Source organism: Ambystoma mexicanum, chromosome 5p (assembly GCF_040938575.1).
Source record: "Ambystoma mexicanum isolate Mex_15411 chromosome 5p, UKY_AmexF1_1, whole genome shotgun sequence".
NCBI lineage: Eukaryota > Metazoa > Chordata > Amphibia > Caudata > Ambystomatidae > Ambystoma > Ambystoma mexicanum.
The window spans coordinates 1,273,878,826-1,273,906,007 of NC_090930.1; the positions used below are offsets into that span (position 1 = coordinate 1,273,878,826).

At 42.3% G+C, this 27,182-nt stretch overlaps 1 protein-coding gene across 1 annotated transcript in view; it reads right to left on the reverse strand.

Moving 5' to 3' along the window:
* Positions 1 to 27,182, reverse strand: part of IRX4 (iroquois homeobox 4) — a 125,811-nt gene that overhangs the window by 91,580 nt on the left and 7,049 nt on the right. The window contains exons 3-4 of the mRNA XM_069613707.1: positions 26,516 to 26,767; positions 25,251 to 25,366 (exon numbers count right to left, since the gene is read on the reverse strand). Of these exons, the coding sequence (XP_069469808.1) occupies positions 25,251 to 25,366; positions 26,516 to 26,767 (368 nt within the window). The remainder of the gene's footprint in view (positions 1 to 25,250; positions 25,367 to 26,515; positions 26,768 to 27,182) is intronic.

The window sequence follows — 27,182 nt, forward strand, 5'->3', positions numbered from 1 at the left end:
TTCAATTTCAACCTTCTATTTACTGCTATTAGATTTAATTACGCTGGGTTTCATTACTCCTCTTGGCCTCTGGAGACTTGATCACTCCACCTTGCATATGCTTTTCGCATACCTGATTGTCCAATACTTGGCACTTGCAGATGTTTTCTTCTTTGCCTAATCTAAGAGAAATATGTCTTACGTACATGGCTTTTGCTTTTGGCTCCCTTTGTGCCTTGCAATTATTCCTTCATGTGGCATCCTTGATCCCAGGCCAATGGACTCCTCTTTCTTCCTCACAAAAAGCTGCTTTTCCAACATGTCTTGACTCTGCAGCCTTGGTCGGTCTCTGAGGAAGCTTCATTGGTTTCAAAACAAGTCTGACGTCCATCTTTCCATCATGGCCACCCTAGCCACGCTATGCAGCAAGCCCCTATATTTCTCTTCTAACTTGTGTTTCTGCATATGTACATTTGCTTTGTCTCTACTCACTAATTTCTTTGGTGCATATGATTTCTTCATATTTCATTAGACTTTTCTCTTATTCCTCTGGCTACATCTTTTTTCTTAAGTATTTGTTTATCTTTCAGTGCAACTTTTTGTCTTTCCTTCAAGAAAACACTCAACCCTTGTCCAATTTCACTCATATCTCTTTGATGTCCACTCTTTCAGTGCGAGGGTACATTTGATACGGTTGTCTAAGTGCATATCATCTCTCACACACTCAATGCAATATTGGACAATACATAGGGCTCTTCTCCTGTTTTCCAATGTGATGGAGGTGAGGGGGCAAGAGCTATGGATGATGCATCCACCTGCACCTCTACATGTGACCAGGAGGAGTAAGAGCAGGAGGCTCTGTGGTGATGAAACACATGAAGGACTGCCGCACAGAAAGGTTTGAGGGCGTGGGAAGTGGAACTGCATGAGGGACTACAAAATCAAAGTACATGAAGCACTGGAACTAGGGAGAGAATGAGAGGCTGTGATGATGAAGTACATGAGCAACTATGACAGGACGCTTATGAAGGTCTGAGTCAATGAAGATCATGAGGGACTGTAGTGAGGAATGGCATGAGGCAATGTGGCAAGAAAAACATGATAGACAGCAACAAGGATAAGCACAAGGAACTGGGAAGGGCATGCAGATATTCCTGGAGGAAGAGCATGAGGAGCTCAGACTAGGAAGAGCATGAGGGACTTCTATGATGAAGATCATGGGGTACTGAGGGACCAATCAGATGAAGGATTCAGATGATGAAGAGCATAAGGGATCAGGAAGAGGAAAATCAAGTGAGAATGGAACCAGGAAGAGCATGAAAACTGCAAAGTGGAAGAGCATGAAAACAGCAATGTGGAAGGCATGAGGGGTTGCAATGAGGAAAACATGGGGAACAAGGATGAGGAAGAGTACAGGGGGACCAAGACAAGAGAGCTTTACGGACCATGATGAGAAAGTGCACAAAGGACCATGGTGAGAAGGGACATGTGTGTTTGTGGCAAGCAAAGGAATGAGGCAATGAGTTGAAGAAAGGGTTGAGAGACTGCAAACAGAATTAGCATGAGGGAACATGGTGAGGAACATCAAATGGGACTGTGATTATGAACAGCATGAGGGGCCAGAATGTGGAAGAACACAAGGGACTGGGATGAGAAGAGCACAAGAGACTACAATAAGGAAGAGCTGGATGGACCATGACAAGGAAGAGCATGAGGGATCATAATAAGAAGGGCAAGAGGAACTGGGATGAGGAAGAGAAAGATGAACTGGGATGAGGAAAAGGAAGCACCCCTTTCATGTAGTTTTCATGAATTGTATGCTCAAACACATTTTCTATGTGACTTTCACACACTTATTCAACATTTTTTGATGCCTGGATATAAAAAGTCTTGTTCACATTCACTCAATTAAAAACATCCACATACCTCGTGCAGGTTCAGCCTGTGCTCATATTTCCATTGATTTGGCTATGGGAGAAGACTGTACCCCATTAACAAATGGCTAACACATATGTTAGGTAATTTAGAACAACATCTATATTTTAATTAACTGCCTTGCCTGCTCAATGTTTTAAATGTTGTCTGTGTCAATGTTTAATAATAGTTTACTATAATATTTGTAATTGTGTTCATTGGAATAAAATTTGCATTTGTGCAGATATATGCCAACTTCTAAATTAATAACTGACATGATTTGGGGAACCCCCCAGTGAGGATAACCTGAGGTTATATTTTTATGAGTTTGTTTTTTATACTTAAAACCATGGTTTGTTTCCAGCGACTGATATTGTATTCGGGAGTAGCATCTCAGAGAAGATTGAAAACAATTGTATTTTACGAGGCTGCTTACGAACTCAAAATCTTCAAAATCCTTTTGTCCTCCCCACTTTCTTTTATTCTATGGTGGAACATATCCTTGCTCCCTTGCACATATGATATAAAGCATTTTGTCATTTGCTTTCTCAAGAGTATTCTCATGAATAAACAATGGTCGATTTGCAGTTCTGACAAATATTGTCTGCTGCAATGTACTATGTGAGATACATACAAGATATTGGTGCTGGGTAATCCCTGCTCTGTTTCTCCCCAAAAAGACTTGATGCATTTCCACCAAACCAGGCTACAAAATTAGCCCTATGCAGTCTGCTGCTACCAGATTGTACAAATATCCACCCAGCAGTTTGGACTGTGGTTGTGAGACAAAATGATACATCTTCCCTAAGAGAAACAATTTTAAAAGTGTAAAATCACATACCTTTTTTAAGCATTACATTTTTTAACCATTGGATGGATGAGCACCAATTTTGTAATTTCCTTTTACAAAATATTTTGAAAATATACTTATTAGCCATGGAATTTCACAAAACAAAATGGGACTGATTTACAAACAGAAAACCCCATTTAAAAACGTTTTGTAAAGCAGGCCCAATGGATCATAGGTTTCATCACAATTATAAGGTGATGATGTCAGTGGCATCCTGTGGGGTGTAATCAAAGGTCCCAAACTGAAGGTCCATGTGAAAAAGGCCTACCTGTCATAACCAAAGGAAAAGTAGCAATTTAATTCACAAAGGAAGAAGAAATTCAAAGGTCCCTTTCACATGAAAAACAGGACTTCTAGACCCTGACACAAAAACTGCTTTGTATGTGTGTTTGCAGTTTAAATGTGAAAGATGTACCCCCACTAAGATAAAAATGTCAGGGAAAATACATGGTGCGTGTTGACAAAAATTAATGTTTATTATGTTTTGCATGCAAAATACCAGCCAACATTTGAAAAGAAAAGCCCACTTTGTTTCCATGAAAAACTTTCTGTAGGCCCAAGGCAAAACCTTTGTTTGCTGTGGGACAAATGTCACAAAGGACTCCCCTAACGGAAAGCCTGACATGCATCCCAGTGTTTTACAACAACAATAATAAAATATGGCTTGCCTGAAAAGTGTGAAAACAAGTGCCTTTTAGACTTGCTGTCTCTAAAGGCAGTTATATGCAGGCCAACTGTTTTGGCTGATGCATGACCAGAAGGTAAGAAGGAGGTGTGAAAAAGTGGCTACCATTAAGGGAGGTTGGAACTCCAACCTCAAACGGCAAACTCCAAACACAAAGAGACTAATAAAAACTCTGGTTTGGTTACAGGCTGGCCCAGAGTGGCAAATGGCATGGAGGAAGTGAATCTGATATTTGCACAGCTAAAGATTCCCTTTGTATAAAATGACTATTATGATTTAGACATTTTTCTCAACAAACATAAGTCGTATTTTCTTTATTCATGTGTCACTTTTTAGATAATGTCCATGCGATTTTGGTGATATAAAATGCATCCACCTGCAACTTAGGGAACTGTAATGGCCAGTTTAACTAGGTTCCTGATCTGAAAGTTTCCTGAATTTAAGAGTTGGTGAACTGGAGTATAGTGAATTTATAAATATGAAGAGTAAATTACATGTTCATAACTGTTATGTTTTCGGTACAAATGGCAGAAAATTGCCAAACGGTTTGCAAAATGCTGCAGACCTGGCTACCATTTTATATACATATATATATATATATATATATATATATATATATATATATATATATATATATATTTTTTTTTGTCAGCTACTAGTAAATCACAAAGTTTAAACACATAACTAGATGTTTGCCAAAATTTGATTCGAAAACAAAAGGGATTGAAAATGGAAGCTGCCATATGTCTGTTCCAGACTCTTAAACCAATCCGTAGGGAGAGGTGCGAGTTGGGAGTATAGAGAACAGTGACTGTCCAATCCTATTTGCAAGAACTCTTCCAGTGTACTCCCCTGGATTGTAAACTTGGTGGTGTCATTGTTGCTATGCTAAGGGGATGCAGTATGAGGGAGAGATAGAGCTGCTGAAAGATTACCATTGAAGGGGAGCTGCTAAAATTACCATCAAGAGAGCTGCTGAAGCTTACCATCTGACAGCTGCAAAGAAACACCGGAGGAGATTGCTGAGAGTGCATCTGGATAGAGCTGTCTATTTCTGGGAAGGCCTAAAAGCTGACTGGGTCCTATGGTGGAGTGCTGGGGGCCATCCTTGAGAGTGGAGTGACCAGACCCCTGTCCTTTCTTTGCAGAGGGTCCTAAAATGCAGCTGGCTTTCCTGAATTTTAAACAGAGGTTTTCTATGTAAGTAGAGGTGAAAACTTTGCCACCAAACATTGCGGGTATATGCCGGTCTCAAATCCTTTCCCTTTATAGTGGGCGAGGGGATAGAACTGTGTAGATCCTTAGCCTATTTAACTAAAAACATTAATGTAATTAATTCCCTTTGGCAGAACACTATGGGGTGATGTATGTTAAAATTCTAAATTAACATAGCTCACTCCAAAGTGTGAGCTGAAAAACTATAGCCTATAATTTAATTTGGTAATCCTTTTTGTCCTGTTGACCCCGATTTCTTTAAGGAAGAGGGGTGTCTTTGTCTTAAATCAGTATAATCTTTTTCTCCAACTTTCCACAACACAGGCCTTTCAATGGAGGGGGGTCAGAAATCCAAAATTGTTCAATCATCCTAGTATTACTGAGTGGCTTCCCCAACTCAGACGAACGTACGGGCGGGGGGGGTCTGAAAAACAAACCATACACCACCATGTGTTTATTTTAAAGAGAAGGTTTGGGTGAAATAATAATTGCCATAATCATTTGCCCAAATTTGTAAAACTAAACTGCTAGCCTTTTAAGCATGCAGGAAAATCGAAATTGCACAGCACTACATGTGTAATTGTTTGTGTTCACTGACCAGCGCTAATTATTTCTTGAATTGAAATTGAGATAAAGTACTGTGATTTGTGTGTTTCCCTAATTAATTTGTGTGATTTATTTGAATAACAAAAAGAAGATGGCTGGTGTAGTTTGTGTAATTGTTCTTAACATCTAATTCAAATAAACATAAATATATTTCCTGCACACTGGCCTGGTTCTTGGCTCATTGGTAGCTCAGGGGGAGGGATCCAAGGGTATTAGATGAATTGGAGATAGGGCTGAATAAACAAATCCATTAAACAGTTTGTTGCGTGACACCTTGAGTGGGGAGGGAAGGAACTCCCTTTGTTGAGGGTGGCCTCTCAATAAAGAGTTACACATCAAAGGACTAGTGATTTTCACTCATGCTAGCGCCATGGTTCATTTTCAATTGTACCACTTGTTCCCATTAGCCATTTGAGTGCCCACCACCAGGACCCAAAGTAACAAGAATTACATTATTCACAATGGAAGTTAGTGTGTATACATGCATGTCCTAATGGAAATACGAGCCACTTTACTAGGACATATACAGATGTTCTAAGGGGACTCAAAGGGTTAAGAGGCATGGCTCACAATGAAGGAGAATATGAATCTTGCATAGCAGAAACCACAGCTGCTGGCCTCCCTATCGAGATTCGAAACCTGGAGCAACACAGGTCAGTCCGAGCACAGGTATTAAAGATGCAAACACACTCCATTGGATGATCTTCTAGTGTCAGAAAAAGGCATCTACTATTAGACGTACATAATTTATGATTGATATGTTTTACTGTGGCACATCTTCAGCCACACAAAAGAGTGGATATGTCCCTTTGATGCGATTAAAATAACAAATAATTAAAACCATGCATCATGTTGGTAGTTTGGTTGACATGGACACCATACTTCATGTTTGCATCATTACCAATAACCTTAACATCCATAATTGAGTGCAATGGTCTGGACTAGCATCATTGAAGAAGTGATCAGCACTAGTTGACCCTTAAACCAATAGTGGTGGGCAATTTAATTCCTGAAGTGATTGTCGCTCCAAAAAAGAGTAACATCCAGCTGAATTTTGAGAATGACCAACAACAAGGCATGTCATCCAAACTAAAATATATTTTTATAAAAGATTTACTCAGGTTTTATTCATTTTTAATATCCCAAAGGTCTGCCTGCATTTAACTATAAATCGAATGATAAAGGAAATAAAAAGACAGAGGCAAACATGAATAACTAGCGCGTAAAATTAACAGAATCCAGTGGGCATGACCATAGATTAGCCAGATGAGAAATAGATTTGTGGCAGAAAAGGTGTCCACATATACATTTTGCAAAACTCTGAAGAGTTAGTAAAGAGGGTGATTTCCTTTGTAAAATGACATGGTTAGGCAACTGAACACATGCACTCCTGTTCAAGGGACAGCAAGAACCTGAGAGCCAATGGCATCAACACTTTCCAGTGTTTATGCTACAAATGATTTCTTATAGTGGATGCAATCCTCGTTTGGGGGAAGTTAAAGAAATCTGGAATCTACTCGATTGGAAGACTCTGAATGAACCTGGACAGTAGGATAATGGAAATGAAAAAAACGAATTATGGGGGAGAGTAATGCAGTCTTCAGAGGTGTGTATTACAGATAAGATGGGATGCTGGCGCTCACTACATCCAATCCATGAATGGTAACCCTTTTATTGGGCGTGGCACTGTGTATGAAAACAAACGTTGATTACTTGAAAGTGCGTACCCAAATATGTCAAGACAAGAGGAAACCCGAGCATGCAGCTTCAAGTTGCTAACGAGGGATATCGATATTATTTCCAAGTAAATCACCATTTGTAACATTCATTTGCCTTTAAGATTGTTCAATAACAAAAGTATTGTCACCATAGGAAATACTACATGCTACACTACATGTTAAAGGACACGACGAAACGCATGTTTAATTGCTAATTTCAATGTCAGCAACCAAAATGCAACCCGTTTAACTCACTCACTAACCCCCTAACCCTTTCTTGATGGGCAGCCAGTATCTGCATGGAAACAGAGTGCCTCTGAATATTTAAAGTGTAATTGGCAAAAACATGTGTTATTTTAAGTACCATTTGTTTTTTATATATGCTACCTAATTATGAGTTGGTATCGCATGGGATAATTACTACATGGGAAAGTCATGCATATTTGCCCCATGCCCGGATATTACCGCAAAAGTGTTATCTTCTTCCTACTTCCAGTTCCATCCATATTCGTTTACCTCTCGTTTTAGCTGTGAACCGATACCAGTAGTTATGGATGTCATTCTGGGCATCCTCATCGGCTTTCCTGCTCTCAACATTCCACAGAGTATGCTAAAGACTGCGGAGCCAGTAAAAAATCACTAGTTATTGCTCCTGCTGACTTATGAGCCCCAGCCCACAGTGGTGTTACCCTTTCCTTGCAGGCTCTGGTTTCTGCTACATCCTGTTAGTCGTGACTGCTCCTTTCATGGCCGGTGCCTGAATGAGCTGTGTTGCTGCACAATCCATGGGAAGTGTTATCAACCTGAGATATCTGTTTGGCTGGCCCATTGTCATCTTTGCAACAAATGTTCTAAAGGAAACTACAGTAAACCAGAGATTCCGCCGTTTTCCACGTCAGTGCTGTGGTAGCCAAACTCTTCCTCTCAGCCACTATTCTTTGTTTTGCAGGCATTTTTTTTTCTCCAAAATCAGAACCTTACTTCTATTAGACTCGAAGAACGTAAAAGAAATGTTTAAAACCAAAAAGAGATTTTATAAAAAACATTGCTCCAGACTGTGTCCTTCATGGACAACCTAGTGTTTTTTTTTAAGAGCAGAGCGTTGGCCTGTCTTTTTATTCCAATGAAACAGACAATGGGCCTGATTCACAAAAGTATTTTTCTATGCTAGTTGCCCATTTCAAAACACTTTGTTAATCAGGTCCAATGCGGTGTACAAAACGAAGTGCTTAGACAAAACTTTCAAACCCACCCCATACGTGGAGATCATAATTTCTGACAAGGAATAAGAAGTGTGCATGGCATAATCGGACCTGACATGGATCCAAAAGGGTCTCATATTCAGAAGATGGGGCCGGTCTGAGAACACGCATGATTTTGAGCATCCCATGAGGGTAGCTGTAACCCACAATTCAAGCACCATATCTTCTTTTACCTCACAATACGAGGAATCTCTCTATAGAATATGATCATGCTCATCCTTAGAGTTAACTTACAAACATTTATGACCAATATCATCTGTTTTCCCATTCAGTAAGATTCCCATATGAACCTTTGGGCATAGCTAGAGGGCCCCCTGTCACAGCTTGCCATGTCATATCTGCCTTTGTTAGAGCCAGGATCATGGCATGTATACCTGTGACTTTTTTTTACCTCAAAAGGAAAACTCCTGCTATTTCGTCACGAATATAAGAAATATTTTGACATCCAATTTAGCACATTAGGGAAAGTGAAGATGTAACTTGGCACCTTTGGGATAACAAAGTGTCTTGAGAGGCATAGCAGAGAGATACCTGGTTTCACATCAATGACACAGTGATAAGTTCATGAAACCACTGCGGGGCACATTCGCTGCTTTACGTGCATGTACCCCGCACAAACAAGTCGTAGCTAATTAACTAATTAATCTTTTATAACGCAGTGCCGGAGACCAGCCTCTAAGCGTGTTTCCCCTGAGCTATCCTCTCGGCCCATAAAAGTAGTAGTACAGTAGTATATTACACATTTAATACCAGTGAATCCAGTTCCAAGCTGGTGTAACAAATAACGTTTAACGCGAGAACAACATAACAACAAACGAAAAAGGACACAACAGCAAAATGACAGCAAGCACAGAAGCTTTCATGACAAAGGTTGTACAGTTGACGGTACCTGTCAGGAGTGATAAAGCAACCACACCTAGCGCCTGGGTGGATTCACAACAGTGTATCTGCCCATGCATTTCTGCGGGCAGGTTCACTTTTGTAACACATCCAGGTTCAAAATGCAGACAGCAGCGGGTTTGATACAGAGGAGCTCATCCAGGTATGATCTCAGCTGTACAGACCAGGCGCTGAGGAAAGAAAGCTGTTTCCAGGCATCCAAGAGCCCGGGCTTCAATGATCGGCCCAAAATGGAAATGCTGTCATTTCACATCAACGTTTCTGTTTTCTTTGTTTCCTTTTTATTTTACAGTTCCGCCTCTTGAAATGATTTGGTGAGTTAAAACATACATTTACAGCGGCAGGCTCTTTACGGCATATTCCTAAAAAAAAAAAATCAACTTGAATGTGCCACAGAAAGATGCCCTTGCATGGTTGTGCTAAGAGCTCTTAATAACGTGGCCTATATATGTGATGACAAAATGGATTGTGTGAATATGAGCCAATGACTAAAAAAAACACCTAAGTGATTGCGAGTGATCTAAAATAGAGTGTGTGCACGGAGTCCCAAAAAGAAGATTGATTTTTGAGGTGTTGAATGCTGTCCCTGTGCGTTAAAGATAGAAAGCCTGGTTTACAGAAGCGTTTTACAATGGTGCAATCCCATTGGAAAACGTTCTGCAAATCAGGCCCAATGTCTCCATATCACTGAGGGTCCAAAAGGATCATTTCATACAAAAAGGCCATAGAAATGGAAAATCCGCCTATGTTGATGAAGGGTACATATATGTTGATACAAGGGTTTATCTCGATCTTGTCCTCTTACATAATTTCAACATGGGTTGCAATGGGAAGCACTCCGAGTCATTTTGATAGAACCGATGTTGTGTGTGTTTTTGGCCCTGTTGATACTATGTACAGTTGTAGAACTGTTCACAGGTAGTCGGCATGTGCATAGAAGTGAATGTGTAGCCCTCCTTAGATAGTGCTAACCTAATTTTGGAGTAGCTTTGCTTTAGTAAACTATAATAGAAGAGAGTGGAAGCACCTCTACGTAAACAGTCAGTAGTACAGAGCCGTTGCTGCTTATGTTATATTGCCAAAGCTCTTCAAAACTTACATTGGCTCCTAGTACAACACCATTTTGGATTCAGGATCCTGTGCAGAACTTTTGTTGCAAATGCTGATCAAACCTCTTCATCCAATTGGCACCTCCTACCAAATACTGCTTTGATCCAGTGCGACCAATAGACACACCCTATCAATATTTGTTAAGACAAACTGTCAGTTGCCTGCCCATAAACTCTCCCCCTCTACAGTTAAAACTGGAACCCGATCACCTTCAATTAAGAAAGGCTCTTAAAATCCTGCTTTTTATAAAGGCCTACTTAGTTGCGAAATGAACCCCTTTGGCTACTCCCTCAAAGTCTTTGAACTGGAATGGTACCAGGCATGGCAGGTAAATGTTTTATTTTGGAGGGGAAAAATGTTTGCCTCGAATATGCAACAGAGCCCTATCCATCCATGGGGGTGGGGGGATGCGGCCAGAGAACTTTTTTTGAATAATGGATTAAATTGAACATTTTGTTTAAAAGTCACACAGTTTGTATGTAGCACATGAAAAAATCGAATAGATGCAAGTTACCAACAGTCCCAAGGAACATTTTCCAACACAGTTCCATAATGTTCTTGCCCACAATATATGTGAGCATAAAAAAATGATTATGCTGGCTGTGCCATACATGTCTATGCAGGCTGCACAAATATATGACAGTATTACAAAATAAGAATGTACTCCTGCTGGCTTTGTTAGTAACAAATGCCATGTCCCAATTCAAAAAAGTATACCCAGACTGACTGCATAAATGATGGTCAGTTTAGCAACATTATAACACTCATCATGCTGGCTTTAACCTTCATACCTGTAACAAATGATATTTCACAGTAAGAAAGTATATCAAGGCGAGCGACCCCAATGAAGGCCTGTCTACCAATGTTTAGCATTGTCTAGCAATGTTATAACATTCATTGAGCTGATTTTACATGCAAACCAGCAAAAATAACATGCCATAGTAAGAAAGTATATTCGAACTGGCTGCACCAATGAACACCTGTCTAGCAATGTTAGAAAATTCATCATACTTGGTTTAACTTCCTATCAGTGATAAATGCCATTCCACAGTAAAAAAAAAAGTCAATCCAGACTTGCTGCAACAATGAAGGCTAAAGGTTATAACACTCATTATCCTGGCTTTACCCTTTATACCAGTAACAAATGTCATGCCACAACATAACTACACTCGCTTCACCAATGTAAGCCAGTCGAGCCATGTAATAACAGTTATCATGCTTGTTTTACCTCTGATGCCCTGTATAGAAAGCTACACCATAGTAAGAAAATATGGTCAGACTGGTGCCCCCAATGTAGGAGATTACAGTCAGGTAATAATTATACTTATCGTATTTAATTTAGCATTGATACCTAATATAAATGGCATAGTGCCAGACGCCCACTCTCCCTATAATTAGAGCCCCGTTGCCTGCTCTTCCTTCTCACATACAGAGCAGGCACACTCACTCATATATCACACACACGCTCATTCATTCAACATACACTTGCACATTCACCCACACATTCATACATCACTCAGACAACTACTAGCATGCACACCTACATAAAAAACAAACACACACACATTCACACACACACTCACACAAACTCCCTCTTCCGTTCATGCATACAGACTCATTACACACAAACATGAATATTTCACACCCCAGCCTGGCACCACATGAGAAACGATTGGATGCCCCACCCCTCGTAGAGCATGCTGTTTGACAAAAGAGGAGAGGACTTAAATGCTGAAATGTATCGAGATGAGAACATGAACCTGGCGTATATGCAACAATTATGTAAGACCTTTCTCTGGATCTACGTGATCCGACCGCGTCTGATTTTAACGTGGCCGGAATGTTTGCATGAGAAATGTGCGAACCACCAAAGGTTAGCACATTTCCCATGCGAACACACGTTGAAACCCCTACATATCCTCACCCCATCCACACCCACAACACACCCACGGCACACCCATGACACCCCCCCACCCACACCCTCAATACACCCCCACCTACGCCCCCAACATACACAAACCCTACTTACCTTTTTCTTCATGCTGAGTCCCTGCGGCACCAGTCCCTTTCACTTCCGTGATCGGGAACGGCGCCACAGGGTCCTTTCCTTTTTTTTTTCCTTTTTTTTAACGGGGGCTGCAGGGGTTTCCCCGCATCCCTCGCTCACTATACTCTAAAGTATAGTGAGCGGGGTGTTGCGGGGACACCGCAGCAGCCCCCGCAGTCTTTTTTTGTTGTTAATTCTTACCTACAACGCTACCACCAAAGGTTCAAACTTTTGGTGTTGAAACCATTGGTGGTAGCATCTTTAGGACATTTTGTACATCCAACCGTTTGGATACGGTCAAATCGTACAATACAGTTTCTCTTACCTTGTGTCTTCACTCTGGTCTATTTCCCTGTATCCATCATCTACCTTTCCCGTAAGTAATCACTTCTTCCCATCCTACACTTTCTCTCTAAGTATTCTGAAGGAACCTGCATACATGTGGTGCATTATAAAACAAAAACAAAAAATTAACAGGAGGGGTCCTGGGAGTCCCTCTGCAAGACATTAGTCCTGGTTACGAGAGACTTACCCAGAGTCTTTAGCTCACTATCTTTCACAGAGTAGAAATATCCCAAACATATCAGTCTTTGTCCTGCCCTGGGGCAGTCCAGCACCAAAATGCTAGACAATTCTCCTCTGAACAAGAGTACCAACAGCATCCCCAGATACGTGTTTCAGTCTGGTTAGACCTCATCAGTAGGGAGGTGCTGTGCCTCTCTAAGAATAGTGAGCAAGGGGTCCACGTCTGGATTCCCTAGTAACTTAGGGTGAGACCCAAAGTTACTTAAATATGCAAATTAACAAGGGGGTCCTGGGAGTCCCTCTGCCAGACATTAGTCCTGGTTACGAATTTGCCATCACCTTTCTGTTTTGCTAAAGTCACCCCGAGTGGGACGGGTATGCCCAGACGTTGGTCCCGAGTCTGCCGGGCCTCGAGACCCAAGCTACTCCTCACTGATGACGCCCAACAAGGCTGAAATATGTCTGGGGATGCTTGTGGTCTCGTGCAGAAGGGATGTGACCTAGCAGTTCGGGCTGGACTGCCTCTTTTGGGGTAGGACCAGGCCTGATTTGCATATGGTTTTTCCCCTTCTGTAATGGCTTGGCAGGCTGAAAATCGATGGTCTGGAGGGTTGCCCAGACCTTTGCCCGTGGTTATGATTAATTCAAACCTTCTAGCCATCACCTTTCTGTTTTGCTAAAGTGCATTATAAAACACCAAATAAATAAAAAATAAAATGCGAAGTAGATTTAAGCATGCACGGTAATGGACAACACTAAATTTAGCCATGGAAACTGTGGGTTTCCTCACCCAAAAATGGATCCTTAAGAAATGCTGCATGTTCAATTACAGATTCCTCCGGAGATTAAATAATGCCTCCTCTTTCTAACACTGTTCTGTTCATTAGTGATTGGTGTAGCTGGAAATAACTGGGTGTCTGAGTTTTGTAATTGATTAACCTCAGGAAGAACACAAGTTACTGTGTAAGGTATTTTCAAATGCCCTCGCCTCACCACAGATTTCATTTGCTGAAAGGATGACATTCTGGAATCGACGGGATGAGTGGGCAGTTGTTTTTTGTATATGTCTCAGTCTTTGTTAGGGCTATTTAGAGCGCTGGACGTGCAAACAAGTGAATAACACATGAAATACATACCCATGGTCAAATTTGCATAGGATTGTGTAAAGGAAACGCGAGAATACTTACCTATGCAGTTTGCCAGCCTGCAGGATAAAGGGGGGTGAGTGGGTGACATCTGGTGGGCACGGCTGCAAAATATATTGTGAGAGTGTAAGTCTCTCTTCCAACATCTAAGCCTCTATGCCAACCTGGATGTCCGATTGGTGTGGCAAAACCATTGTATGTGTTATTCAGTAGATTGTGCAGGTTTTGTGGGCATGCAAGAAAGTTTTTAACAACCTTAAATCTCTGGGGTTACAGACCACATGCTCTTTGATTCAGGGCATACCTAGGACGTTTCGCCTGTGAGATGGGAAATCTGTTTTTCGGAGTGCAAGCTTTAATCATGTAAAACAGTTGGAGAGCAGTGCAAGGTGTAGAGCAAAGGTAGAAGATTCTCACACAGAGAACAGATCAGGGATGAGTCTCTACAGTGGAAACTCCCCTCACATAAAACAGGTATAACACAGCCTTCAATAGTGCACACTCCACTCATCATTTATTTATTTATTCATATTTAATGTGATGAGTTTATAAAACTTTACACATATTTTTAAAAGAAATCCAAATACATACAACAGCTATATTTATACACTATGCCAATAACAATATCGAAAATCATAAAAAGAAACACTTCATTGTATTATCTCTAAAATACATTCTACATTCAATTCTAACCTCCAACAAGTTTGTCTACTTCCTGCCACACTCTAAAAAGTGCAATGTGCAAAGATGTTTTGTTCAAAGTTAAACAATATGACCAAAAAGCATTATATTTTATAGCACTGTAATTATGAACAAATGCACCAAACATACACATGTATGTCGGTCCCAATACTCTACATTCTATAGTAATAGCAAGAACAAGTAAATGATAAAAATAGCAAGAACAGGTAAATGATAAATTCTCATTAATAAGATGACCCCCTGAACCACTGGCGATGAACACATAAACAAATATTGTTGAGGCCTTTTGTATTTAAAAACGACCTTAGAAATATTCTTGTAGCTTTTAAGCTTGGTCAAATGTTGGAAATTATTATTCCAATCCCATCTTTACAACTTCATTGAAAATGCATGTTTCAGTGTATCAAACTCACAAGTTCAATCAGACACCCATTCTATCCATTCAAAAATACGAGTTCCAGATGTAATGTATTGGTCGTGACTGTTATACTTTGATGATCTACCAATTAATGATAACAATGGGCATTTAGGGCTGGTCTTGATATACACGATTCCCTGCTTCGTTAATGCCAAAACATGCAGGGATATCAGGCCAAGCTCCAGCCTCAAAATGTCCATAGGCACAGTCAAAGGGAGTCCAAGGATTTTCTTCCAAAATGTACCCTTTTAAATATCGAGCCACAGTAAATCTATCAGAGTTAGTGCCTCAATCCTGTACAAAATCGATGCACAGAAATATTGCTTATAAATTCTGATAATGCCCTCCATACCATAGCTTGAGTAACACACAGTTCTTCATACCCACTTAAGGAGCTGAATTAAGCACCCAAATATTTACAATCCAAGAAAGAATCGATCGGCCCTCATTGAGTAGCAAGCCATGGCATTTGAATGTTTTGCTAGAGAATAACATCATTTTTGTCTTATCCATATTCATGATTCATTTGTTTTCATTTGCGTAGTTCAAAAGCTCCTTAACCGTCCTCCTCATACCAGAAAAAGTATGGTCGAACAGAACAAGGTTGTCTGAGGAAGACAAACACGTCACACAAAACTTCCCAACCTCAGGAGGACAACGATGTATCATCTTCAAATGGGATCATCTTTCATAATATAGAAAAGGTATGCCATGGATCTCAGTTGATCATGCTTTACTCACATAGAACAGGAATGTTGTCAGACTCAACAATGAAAGAATAACACACTTGGGTCACAATAGTATATGTTCCAATGGAATATAGAAAGAACGGCATGGAGCAGTGCAAGCACCCCCACACTGAAGAGTTAAATTAAGGGCCTCACCACAGCAGCGCAAACTACACTCACATATAACTGGGACATCACAGGCCGCAGAAGTCCAAATTACTGCTACAAAGAACATGCCCAACATGTGCCTAATCAACGCAGCAGTGGTAGAACCACCCATAAAAGAACAGGAACAGTTAATTGCCTAAGCAGTGCAAGATTCTCAGAGTTAAAACTAATGTAACATTGATAGCAACTAGTCACAATAGCCAGGCTAACTCGAATCAGAAAAGCCTTGCATAGTAGGAATTCAACAAATCATAATTAGAAGGAATTCAGCCTTAGAAAAAAGACATAATTCCTATACCAATTCTATACCAATCCCCTGCCACTCTATAGCTGGTTTGCTTCCTAGAAAATGTTGCAGAAGGGGGTGTTAATATAATACAGGGAGATAGATCACTCAATATGCCTTTTATTATTTGTCCAACTTCTGGACATTTGCTCTCTCCTGTATATTAAAATGTTTAAGACTCAACAAACTAGCCAATTACACAGTAATGCAAACATGAAATGTATTGTGTGTTTTGAGGTCCGATAGCAGAATTGTCTTCTGATGTTTAATTAAAGTCCTATTTTCCTGAACTATTACTACCTAATGGTATGTCACTGTTATGTTACAACAGTGCAGAGAGGTAAGGATTCGATGCTAAATTCTATGCCTAACCTCATGGTCACATTTTGGCTGGACAGAGTTAATGAAATGAAAAATACCATGCCTGCCCTTGGGCCACCAGCACCTGGAAAACACACATAATCAATGTGATTGTGTGTATGCAAGGCGCTGGGGGCACAGGGGTCATGCGTGGCATTTTATTTCGGACATCTATCATAGATGCCCAGTACAAAAATGACATGCCTGCCCCCTGGGATCCCAGGTCCTCACACACGCACACAATCAATGTGATTATGTGTGTTTTCCAGGCGCTACTGGCCCAGGAGCAGGCATGGTTTTTGTTTACTGGACATCTATCATGGATGTCCAGGAAAATAATACCATGCCTGCTCCTGGGCCCCCAACTCCTCACACACGCACACAATCAATGTGATTATGAGTGTTATGCCAGGCTATGGGGTGCAAGGGGTCAGGTATGTTTTTTTTACTGTATAGCTATCATAGAGGCCCAGTAAAAAAATGGCATGCATGTTCCCTGGCACTCCAACTCCTCACATGTATACACACAATCAATGTGCTTATGTGTGAATGTCAGGTGCTGGTGGCCCTGGGGCAGGCATGGTACTTTTTTACTGGACATACATGTCGAGTAAAATAATACCATGCCTGTCTCATGGGCCCCATAGTGCCTCACACGCACACAATCAATGTGATTGTGTGTATGCGAGGCACCAGGGACACAGGCGTAAGTCATGGTATTCTTTTATTCGCACCAAGGGAAGGACGCTCAGCCAATCAGTTGGCTGGAACGGTGGGCAAAAACACACTATATACCGCCCCCGGCTGTTTTCATGGGGGTCTTCCCCCAGATGGTAACACAAATGTCTGTAGAGTTACACACCTTAATATAGTTATTTAGCTGAATTATAGGAAAAATGTATTAGAAATGTAAGGTTATTTAGGTGCTCCTGGTATAACGTTGGCTACAAGTTCAACACGTAATTCACATCCATTCAAACATGGCACTCTGTAGATCTACACTCGCCGTTTATTACTATAAAAGATTTGCTCACGCATGTGCGAGCATTGCCATGACAACGTAGAACAACATTGAACGTGGAAAGACGGACTACTCGGTTCCGATTTATGCTGTGGATCTGACATCACCCATACAACTTAGTAATTCTTCTATCTGCATGGGCTGGCTTGTTGTATCTATAACAAGAATCTCTCTGACAAGCCTCTCATATTAATGCATGCAGCTTTCACACTTCTCATACTACAAGCTGCTGCCGCTATCCTTTAACATGCTTTGCTTGTTAGAAGCATCGAAACCTAGTTCAACCCACCAACTTTAAAACGTCAATCCTCTCTCATAGGGAACGCATTTGGCATTATCCTGCATGAAGTACGATCTACCTCATCCATTCCACTTCCTGATACTCAAGGTGAGTGCAATTCTCCGGTAATTCCCCCCGTTTTTCAACATTAGTCTCTTAGCAACAGTGTTCTATACCCTAGCGACTGAGACCATGCTAGACCACACCATGTTATGTTAGTCCTCAATCCATTTACAAACAGGTCCTCCCTGTTATTGGCATTTACAGCACTAGCAAGCCACTTTGTAAGGCACATCCGACCAGCCCAGCCTGACACTGAAAATTAAATCCCTCTCAACTGGCATCTCTACGTGAAATCACAGGTCAGTTATCACTCTTCACAGGTCGTGAAGGACCCTCTAAACTAAAAAGTATTACTTATGCACCACTATTATTTTTACATGCACCTGAGAATAACAGATATCCCTTACCTGATGAAGGGCTATTCAGCCCGAAACATGAGGTACAAAATATACACTTACCAAGTACGCTCATGAAACAATGATGCTTATGTTGTGCAAATATTGTTAATTTTCTTATTTATCAATGAAATTGGATTGTAATCTCAATATGTTTTAATTGATTATCATACTGATGTGTTTATGAAATACTCACCTATGATTAAAAAACGTACCTTTGTAAAACATGATTTGATTGTGATTGAACTAAATTAGGCAGTATTGCCTTAAAGTGAGTCCAGGTCTTATCCCTCAAATTTCAATGGACTCCCTCTTCATCTTCCCCGGATGATGCCATCTTGATTGTGGGGAGGCAACAGGGAGCGCAACAGGGAGCCTCTCCCTGTTGCCTCCCTGCACCCCCACCAGTCCCCACCCCAAAACATATTACACCATTTGCCCACCCCTCTACACTTACCTGCTGGACCAGAGCTCAGTGTTCCAGTCCTGGTGCTCCTCCCGTCCATGGCCATACCATGGAAATAGAAAAGGTTCAAATCCCCTTTTCCTATGGTGGAGCCATCTTGCTTTTTATATTTTTACAGGAGATTGGACTTGCACAATACATGCTGCCCAACTGCCATTAAGAAAAAGAAATAGAATAATTCATACCCCGGATTAACCCTGGGGTGCCAATGGCTATATGACCCCCATGTCAGGGGGCGGAAATGGATGGTAAAGGCCCACAGCCCTCGCCAAAGCCCTTGCATCGCTGAGACCTGCCTAGGCTCGGGCTGGTGGGCCATTATTGGCCACGTTCACCCCCCCCCCTGCGCACTGTTAGTATTACACAATTTAATGGTACTCAATATAGCATTTTAGGAAGATTGACGGGGCAGAGTCAGACATTCTGTAATTCAAACTTGTTATTCCAGGTTTCAAACAGATCTCTGAAGCAAGCACATATCTTGCTGACCTAAATTATCAGCTAATTTGCCTTATACTAAAAAAAAGGGGGCCCCCAGGGAGCATGCAGTACGTGTTGCTCCATGGGGAGGTTTTAGGCGCTGCACCCGGCCATTGGGTTGGGCAGAAATAGATCACCCCTGCTTTATATGCTGGTGACAGCGACGGTCCTGGAACTTTTGCCAGTTAATGTCGTTCCGTGTGGCCCAATCACCCACCCTGTTAACATTCGTATAGGGGTGTACACTTTATGGGGAGGTGAGTAATATTGGAGTGCAGGTGGTTTCTTTTGGTGACAGGTCAGGGCAGTAGAGAGAAAGGAATATTTGTACTGTGATGTTCTTTGTTGCTGATGTGGCAGGTCAGCCTGACTTTCATGGAAATGTTCGGTAGTAGGTTTTGGGGTCTTCAGACATTGGAGAGATGTGGGGATAGTGGAGCTGTAGCCGGGAAGATGGTTGGTTAAATGATGGTTGGTTGAACCCAAATGATTATTATTGGTGCAAGGGGGGTGGGTAGTGCTGTTTGCACGAACAGGCTATCCTGGGGGTACAACAAGGGTTAAGTGATATTGAAGAAGGAGAAGCGTGGCCTCAGGGAGAAGATGGGAGAAAGCGGGAATGAAGATTGAGAGGAATTGAGAGGAGGGGAGAGAGCAAGGGACAGGAAGGGATGAATTTGAATTGTTTATTTATTTATTTGTTTTTGGCGATTGTTAATTGATCTATTAGTCTGAAAGGCCAGAGAGCCGGGTTAGCATGTTTTTGTAAGCCACTGCCTGTCACATTAAGGCTACTTTTTCCCCTAACGCAGACTCCGGGTATTTTGTGCAGTCAGCCCAAATTGAACCAATTGGCGACAAGTATCAAACTGCTTAGAAATGCCTGCCTTGTTAAGTTCTGGGAATGAGTAGCATCTGGGTAGCTACAAAAATAGCTTATAGGGCTAAGGGTATATGAGGCTGCTGCAACAGACTCTGGGCGAAAGGCCATCTCCACATTGCCCTAGGGTTTCATCACGCTTACTAAAAGCCTAGTTATATAGAAGAGCTATGTATTATAAGATAAAACGTGTTAGCTAACTGCCAAATGAAGAAGCATCAATAAAATCAAATAATAAGCACTAAGCACCAACAAGTGTAGAATTGGTTCCTTTCTTCTTGTCTATGTCAACAGCGAAAATTGACCACTGTGTTTCCATACAGGCACTTGTAGCTGTCTCACACAGCTATCTCACACATCATTTTAACAGACCACAAATTAAATACTAAGGTGCAGGTAGAGGGTAACCACTGACCTTTTGGTGTCCCCATACTTCCATCGTATGAGGCCCTTTTACATCCTATGAAGAATCTAGTAACATGGGGATGATATCCTTTTTCGAAATCCACCTCATTCATTGATTGCAAGTATGTACAGAAGAGGGAAGAACTACAGAGAATGTTTGGACACGGGCCATATTTTCATTATTGGACTTACTGAAGACGGGCTACTGCATGATATAAAATATTATTGATGAGTTTCTTTACTGAGAGCCATGTGGAGATTAATCTTAGTTTAGGAATGAGGCAAAACAGAAATTTGGCAGATGGGTGTCTTAGGTTTGGGAAAACACAGCAATGACCTTCCATAACAAACTTAATCTGACAGGCAAAGTGAAAAGCATCTTCTGATTTAAATACAACTTCCAGGCACACCTTGCAATTAGTAGGTGTCTAATGAGCACAATATCACACCAAGATAAAACAGCATGTAAATGTAATGATTTCATATCAAAGATTGAAATCCTTGCTGCATGTATTGATAACTGGAATAGCTTGTACTCTATACAAATAACAAGGGGAAGGCCAACCCAAATAGGCCTGAGAGAATGCACTGCAGAGGATTTCTGATAGATAGGTGTCTATCCCCAAATGTCCAGTGTTTGAAATTGCTGTCAGCTTAGCGACGCAGACTCTTTCAAGCTTCTCATACCCTCCTCTGGCTATTATTACCATTCTGGATGCTCCCCTCCAAAAATCACTCTATCTTTAAACTTCGGCTACTCATCTATTAATTGATCCATGGTCTTGCCCTCCACTACCTCACTATCTCACTGTTCAGTCCCTCTCTAACGTTCTGCTCCTCATAATTTCACAACCTATCAGTCTGCCGCCCTCCAAGCTTCCCTGCCTTTCGCTCCTTTTTCATACTTGTTACACTCCACTGGAAAGTTCTCCCCATGACACTTATAGCCGTCTCGCCAGTAGAACTCTTCAAAACGAGGCTCAGACAACTACACCTGATAGCAATAGATGACCCTTCACCCCAAACTTTGAACCCTCATATTTAAACTAATTGCCCATCCAACCATCATGCATTGTTTCTCCCGTCCTACACTATGTTATTTTCAAATATGCAAATCCTGCCATCAGGCACTAGGCGCTAATAATATTGTTATGAACTCCAGTCCATTTCCCTTTTCTATGATCTACTCTTATTCCTTTACCACCCGGAATGCACCACTCAACTCAACAATGCTATTATGCTAAAACACCTTACAACCGGACTGCCTATGCTCTCTGGAAGTTCTGTTTGAAACAGCACTTTGTTCTGAAATTCATAATGCAAATACTCATATTTTTTATCAAAACTGATGGTCCAAATCTTCCACAGAAGGGAAATGAAACTTCAATTGGATGAAAGCCAGAAAGCAGTGAGAGTAGATATGGAAACGTGGGTTCTAGGGGGTGAGACTGCAGCTGAACAGAGTTTGCTGCTACAACTGTGAAAATGATTCAGGTAACACAACACACAAATCATCACAATGAGATAGCTTGGTGATAAATATGGCTGCTGAAAGGTAGCTTGTGTGTTTCTATATTGACCCACTCCAATTATGAAGTTGGGCAGGAGCCCCATACTTTTATCCATGTGTAAGCCTGTGAAAGAGAGCACCGTTTACTAGTCTTACAAAAACGATTTCTTAAAGCCACTAAACATTTAATTTGGTTGGAAACAGTATATCAGTTATCAATATACATGATAGTTTATTCTTGAGCTGTCTTTTGCCAATCAAGTTCACTGAGTTAATGTACCTGCTTCATGGATGTTGGCACTGGGGACGCAAATTCAAATCTGAATAGGGAAACACATCTTCTTGTGAAAACTATATTCCCCTGTTAAAATCCCATGCCGGAATATTTAATGGAATATTTGCAATTGACTCCAAATGATGGACCTCTGGAAAGTCTGTACGATTCATCCATTTCATGCAGACCGTACTGCCACAAAAGGACTCAGGAATGCTTCCCAACACCTTTTGCGGCAAACAGGTATTGTCATCATCATTTGTATTGATGCAATGATCCTGGGCATTGCCTGCTGTATCAGACTGATGAGAGATATTCCTGTGCGACTTTTGCACGCTTCCTGAAGTATACAACAAAATGCTGCAAACTGCAAAAAGTTGCAAAGTTCTCCTCTGACACAATTAGAGGCCTGCAAATCGGGTTTTTTGGGGAGGACAATAAACAAATGTCGGTTTTGAAGGAAGCTGCGTTTTAAGATTGGGCTTAGAAATAAAGCTAGCAACAGTTCGTGTGCATTCTCAGCATGATACATTCCATGCTGAAACAACTCTGAGTGTCTTGATAACTGCAGGTAACATACTGATCCCCACAGTAAAGGCTCATCTCACTGAGCCTTTCTTAAATATGTATTTGCTGCCTGAAAATGAAAAAAAATAAGTGTTCATTTCCCTAAGAGCACATATGCTATGCTGCATTCATTTATTTTGCGGCCTGGCCTTTGCACAATGCACATCTGCCAATGATGTGTATTCTTTGCACTGGTGGGCTGGCCAGGGTAGTTTAGGCCGAAACGTGGGTGTATGGATGGAAAGGTGGATGGATGCTTGGATTGGCACTATCCGGGTGCATAGCTCATGACTAAAATGGTGGTCTCCGAGATGAGGGCAGATTGAATGGTGCGGACGGGGTCTACTTATGTTTTCATACTTCCAGGCTTAATAAATCAAGTACCCTTACAGCTTGACTAGCAGTTGCTACTACAACGCTTGGCAGATGGAAGAGTCTGCAATGAATCACTGTACAACAATAACTAATACTAATAAGAGGCTCATGGTACGTATCTTACGTGAAGGGCAGAGATTGTTCCAGTGAATGGTGCTCCAATCAGTCTGAAGAACACAGTAGCCCCCAGTTCCAGGAAACCTTGAAATTCAAACACACACTTGTGGGCTGCAACAAACAGCACAAGTCGTATGACATTTGGACTCACTGAAAACAGTGCAAATATTCAGGCTCCAACTATCAAACACGTTTCTCAAACCAAAGTTTGTATTATTTGCAAATATCCCTGGATCACGGAAGTATTGAATGTCTGCAAGGTTCAGGGTGCATACGAATGTATATTTGCTCGTAATAGTCAAGCATGACTGGAATCCGTTCTATCGATGGCATCATCCTGGCCCAGGCCTTGTGCGCCAGACAGGTGTGAGGGAGGATGTTTAGTGAACATATGAGGGTTAGATATGTTTACAAGGAAGCTCGGTGTCTAAGATTGTGTATAGCAAGAGTTAGAAAAGTTCTCTCACCGTCATATAATCCTTGCTGACACAACAGACAGCCATGTCGACACAATCCATCAATGACAAATGCTATGCCCCTTTCCAACTCAACGCTGCTTTCCTATATCAGGCCATTTTCTTACTCCTTGATTTTTTCCAACACAATGTCCTTTTCCTACACAATGCCCCTTGCCTACTCCATGTACCTTATCAAGTTGCTGTCCCTTTCCTACTCCATGCCCCATTCCTCCTCTGTGCCCTTTTCATACCCAGAGTGACTTTTCTGCTCCATGCCACTTTCCTACACCACAGCCCATTTTTTACTGCCATATAATTCTGCATGTGGCTAGAAAAGACCACCTAAACAGAGTTACAAAAAAATTAAAGAATACATCTATGTGGGCCAGCGGTCAGCCTCAAACCCAGAAACAGGAAGGAATCACAAATGGCACCAATGTGGGCACAAAGGGCACACATTGAATAGAGATCTCCAGCTTGTCTCTGCTCGGCCATTCATCCTTTCAAGAACTATATGAGTGAGCCATTGGTTGGTAAAGTTTCTTCCTAGCTAAAGTGCATCAAGTTATGAAGCAATATATATGTCCATTGGCTATGACTTGTAAAACGCTCTTTTGCTTACCGAAGCTAGGTCTGCACTCATTTGTCACGCTCTTGTAAAACCCTAAACTCATCTGGGCAGACAGTTCAAGTGATGTAAATTACCAAATCCTTTTTGGTGAGCTAACAGTTGCCAAACAGAATGGGCCGCGTTCAGTGAGCACTCAAACAAGAATTCCAGAGGGTTATGACACGGTGAGCAGGGACTGTGATGTCAAAAAGAAGGGAGGAAGGTACAGACCGGGTGGCAATTGACCTTTGACTGGTATTCCTCATGCGTCGGTATTTAACATAAAGATAGCAAAGTGAACTATTGACTAGAGGTGGTGGATAGAGGAATGTACGCTACAATGTTCAAGACAGGCTCAAACATTGACAACAGGAAAGCAAATGGCACGCTACCGTGAGTAGTGGGTTTCGGGCGTGCATTCCCTATATTACTGGAAAGGAGAGGAAAAAAGCCCTTCTCGAGCTTGAGTTCGCCCTGCTCCCCCCCCCCCCCGCGATTTGGTCGGTGCTTTCGCCCACTGTAAGTGCAATGGTGGGAAGGTGCCGAGGCCGTCCTGCCTATGCTTCTTGACACTAATGACCATTCCTCTATCGATGCCTATGACACCACGCACGCGTCATAAGATTAATTCAGGCGCGCGCCCAAACATTCATTGTCCTCTCTCTGCTTCCATGCACAGGAACAGGCGGCACCCGGGGCGCCGAAGCGTGTATTGACGGAGTCTTTCTTACCTGTCATACGGGTACTGGCTGAGCGTGTGGTCATATGGGTAGTACGCCGCGGCGGCGGCCGCCTGGGTGATGCCCGCGTGCGTGGAGCCGCTGCCATCCTTGGACTCAAAGGCGTTCTGTGAGGAGGAGGAGGAGAGCAAGGCGAGTGTTATTAGGTGTGAAGCGTTCACTTAAGTGAAAACTGGACACTGGAATAAACGCACCTTTCAACTCTTTGACTAAACACACGCTTTGGTTTCATTAAACGCGCTCTATCCGAGCGGAGTCGATTCAAAGCAAACCTCACTGAAACTGGCGCGCATGCACCCATTCCGGACCGGCCGCGTATGTACTCATTTGGCACCCATGTGTTAATAAGCAAAACCCGGCCTTGTTAGAGGATGAACTTCATGAACATGGAGGAAACTGACCAACAGTTTAAATTCTGTACACGGCTTCTCGCATTTTCGTATGCGTCAGCCGATGCACTTCCGGGTACCTGGCTGCGCACTCTTTTTTTAACTAAGTTTGGGCACTTTTGTATTAGTCGGGAATGGGTCTCATAACATGGGTTCAGTTTACCAGGTCAGGTTTGATTTTTGGGGAGAGTATGTCTCTGGCACTGCCAATAACACTACGCTGCCTTTACCTTTTTTGGACCGAAAACACAGCACGTGGCCATGTGGAGCGGAGCAGGAAACGGAATCGGTTCCGACAGCAAAACCAAACCACACTTGTATTCCCTTTTCAAAAGCGGGTTTGATACTGTCCTCGACATCATTTTTCGGATCAAAGAAACTGAACGCGTGCACTTTCAGCAAAACGCCAGGGTTTTACTTATAATTGTATATACGCATTAAAGTTGCTCCAATCCCTTTCAATTTATTCTGAATATGAAAATGAAACAGTCGGCCATACTATATGCTGTCTCGGAGCCCCCCGACCACTTTCCGAGAGTTGTGTTACTAAAACCCAAATTAGCACCCACCTGGGAGATAAATCCAGGATGCCCCCTGGGGGAGGCAATGTCGCGAAGTCAAATGCGACGCCATTTGCGAGGCAAACACCTAAGAAGTGCCTCAATAACCGCTTATAACGATTTTATCAGAAATGGGCCATTAATCACAAGAAGTGTCACTGGCGGCTGCTATTGCTGGGCTGTGTGCACCACACCAGTGTGCACACCACACTACACCACACCTCTGTGCACACCTCTCGCCTGCCATCTCGGAGCTCGCATGCATGCAGTCTGTGTGGGCGGCCTCATGCCATTAGTGTTGGCTTACCAAGGAGTAGAAGGCGGGCGGGTCGGTGCCGTAGGTCACGTAGTTGCCGTAGCCCTGTGCAGCGGGGTAGGCGCTGCCATAAACCCCCAGGGCGGCGGCCGAGGTGAGTTCGTGGCGGGCGGTTGCAAGCAGCCGGCTCTCATACACTGGGCAGTAGACGGGGGTCTGCGCCGAGGCCCCCACCCCGGCCTCTGCCAGGCCCCGGCCGCCGGATTCACAGCAGGAGGTCAATGAGTTGGTGGTCATCAGGAACTGGAAGTGGGAAGACAGGGGCGGTAAGAGGGAGTGGGACAAGACGTGCACAGGACGAACTGACAGTAGTGGCATGCACAGATGGAAGAGAGAGGGCCGCAGGCAACACAGCAGAATCATCACAAACATTGAGGCACACGGGAAAGGAGACTGGTGTGATGGAATATACGCAGGCAAAATCCAGTAGCCGTAAATGCGTGTAGTGTGTGTGTGTGTTTGGTTACGTATGTGCATCTATGGGTGAGTTTCTGCGAGTGTGTCGCTATGGGTACTGACATTTGTATGTGCGCCTGCCTGTGTGCCATGAGTTTAATATTTCCAACCACACACTGCAGTGTCTGTGAGCGGTACACACAACTCATTCGCTGGGCCAAGTTTATGCTTTACCTATTCGGACAGTCAAGAATGCATGCCT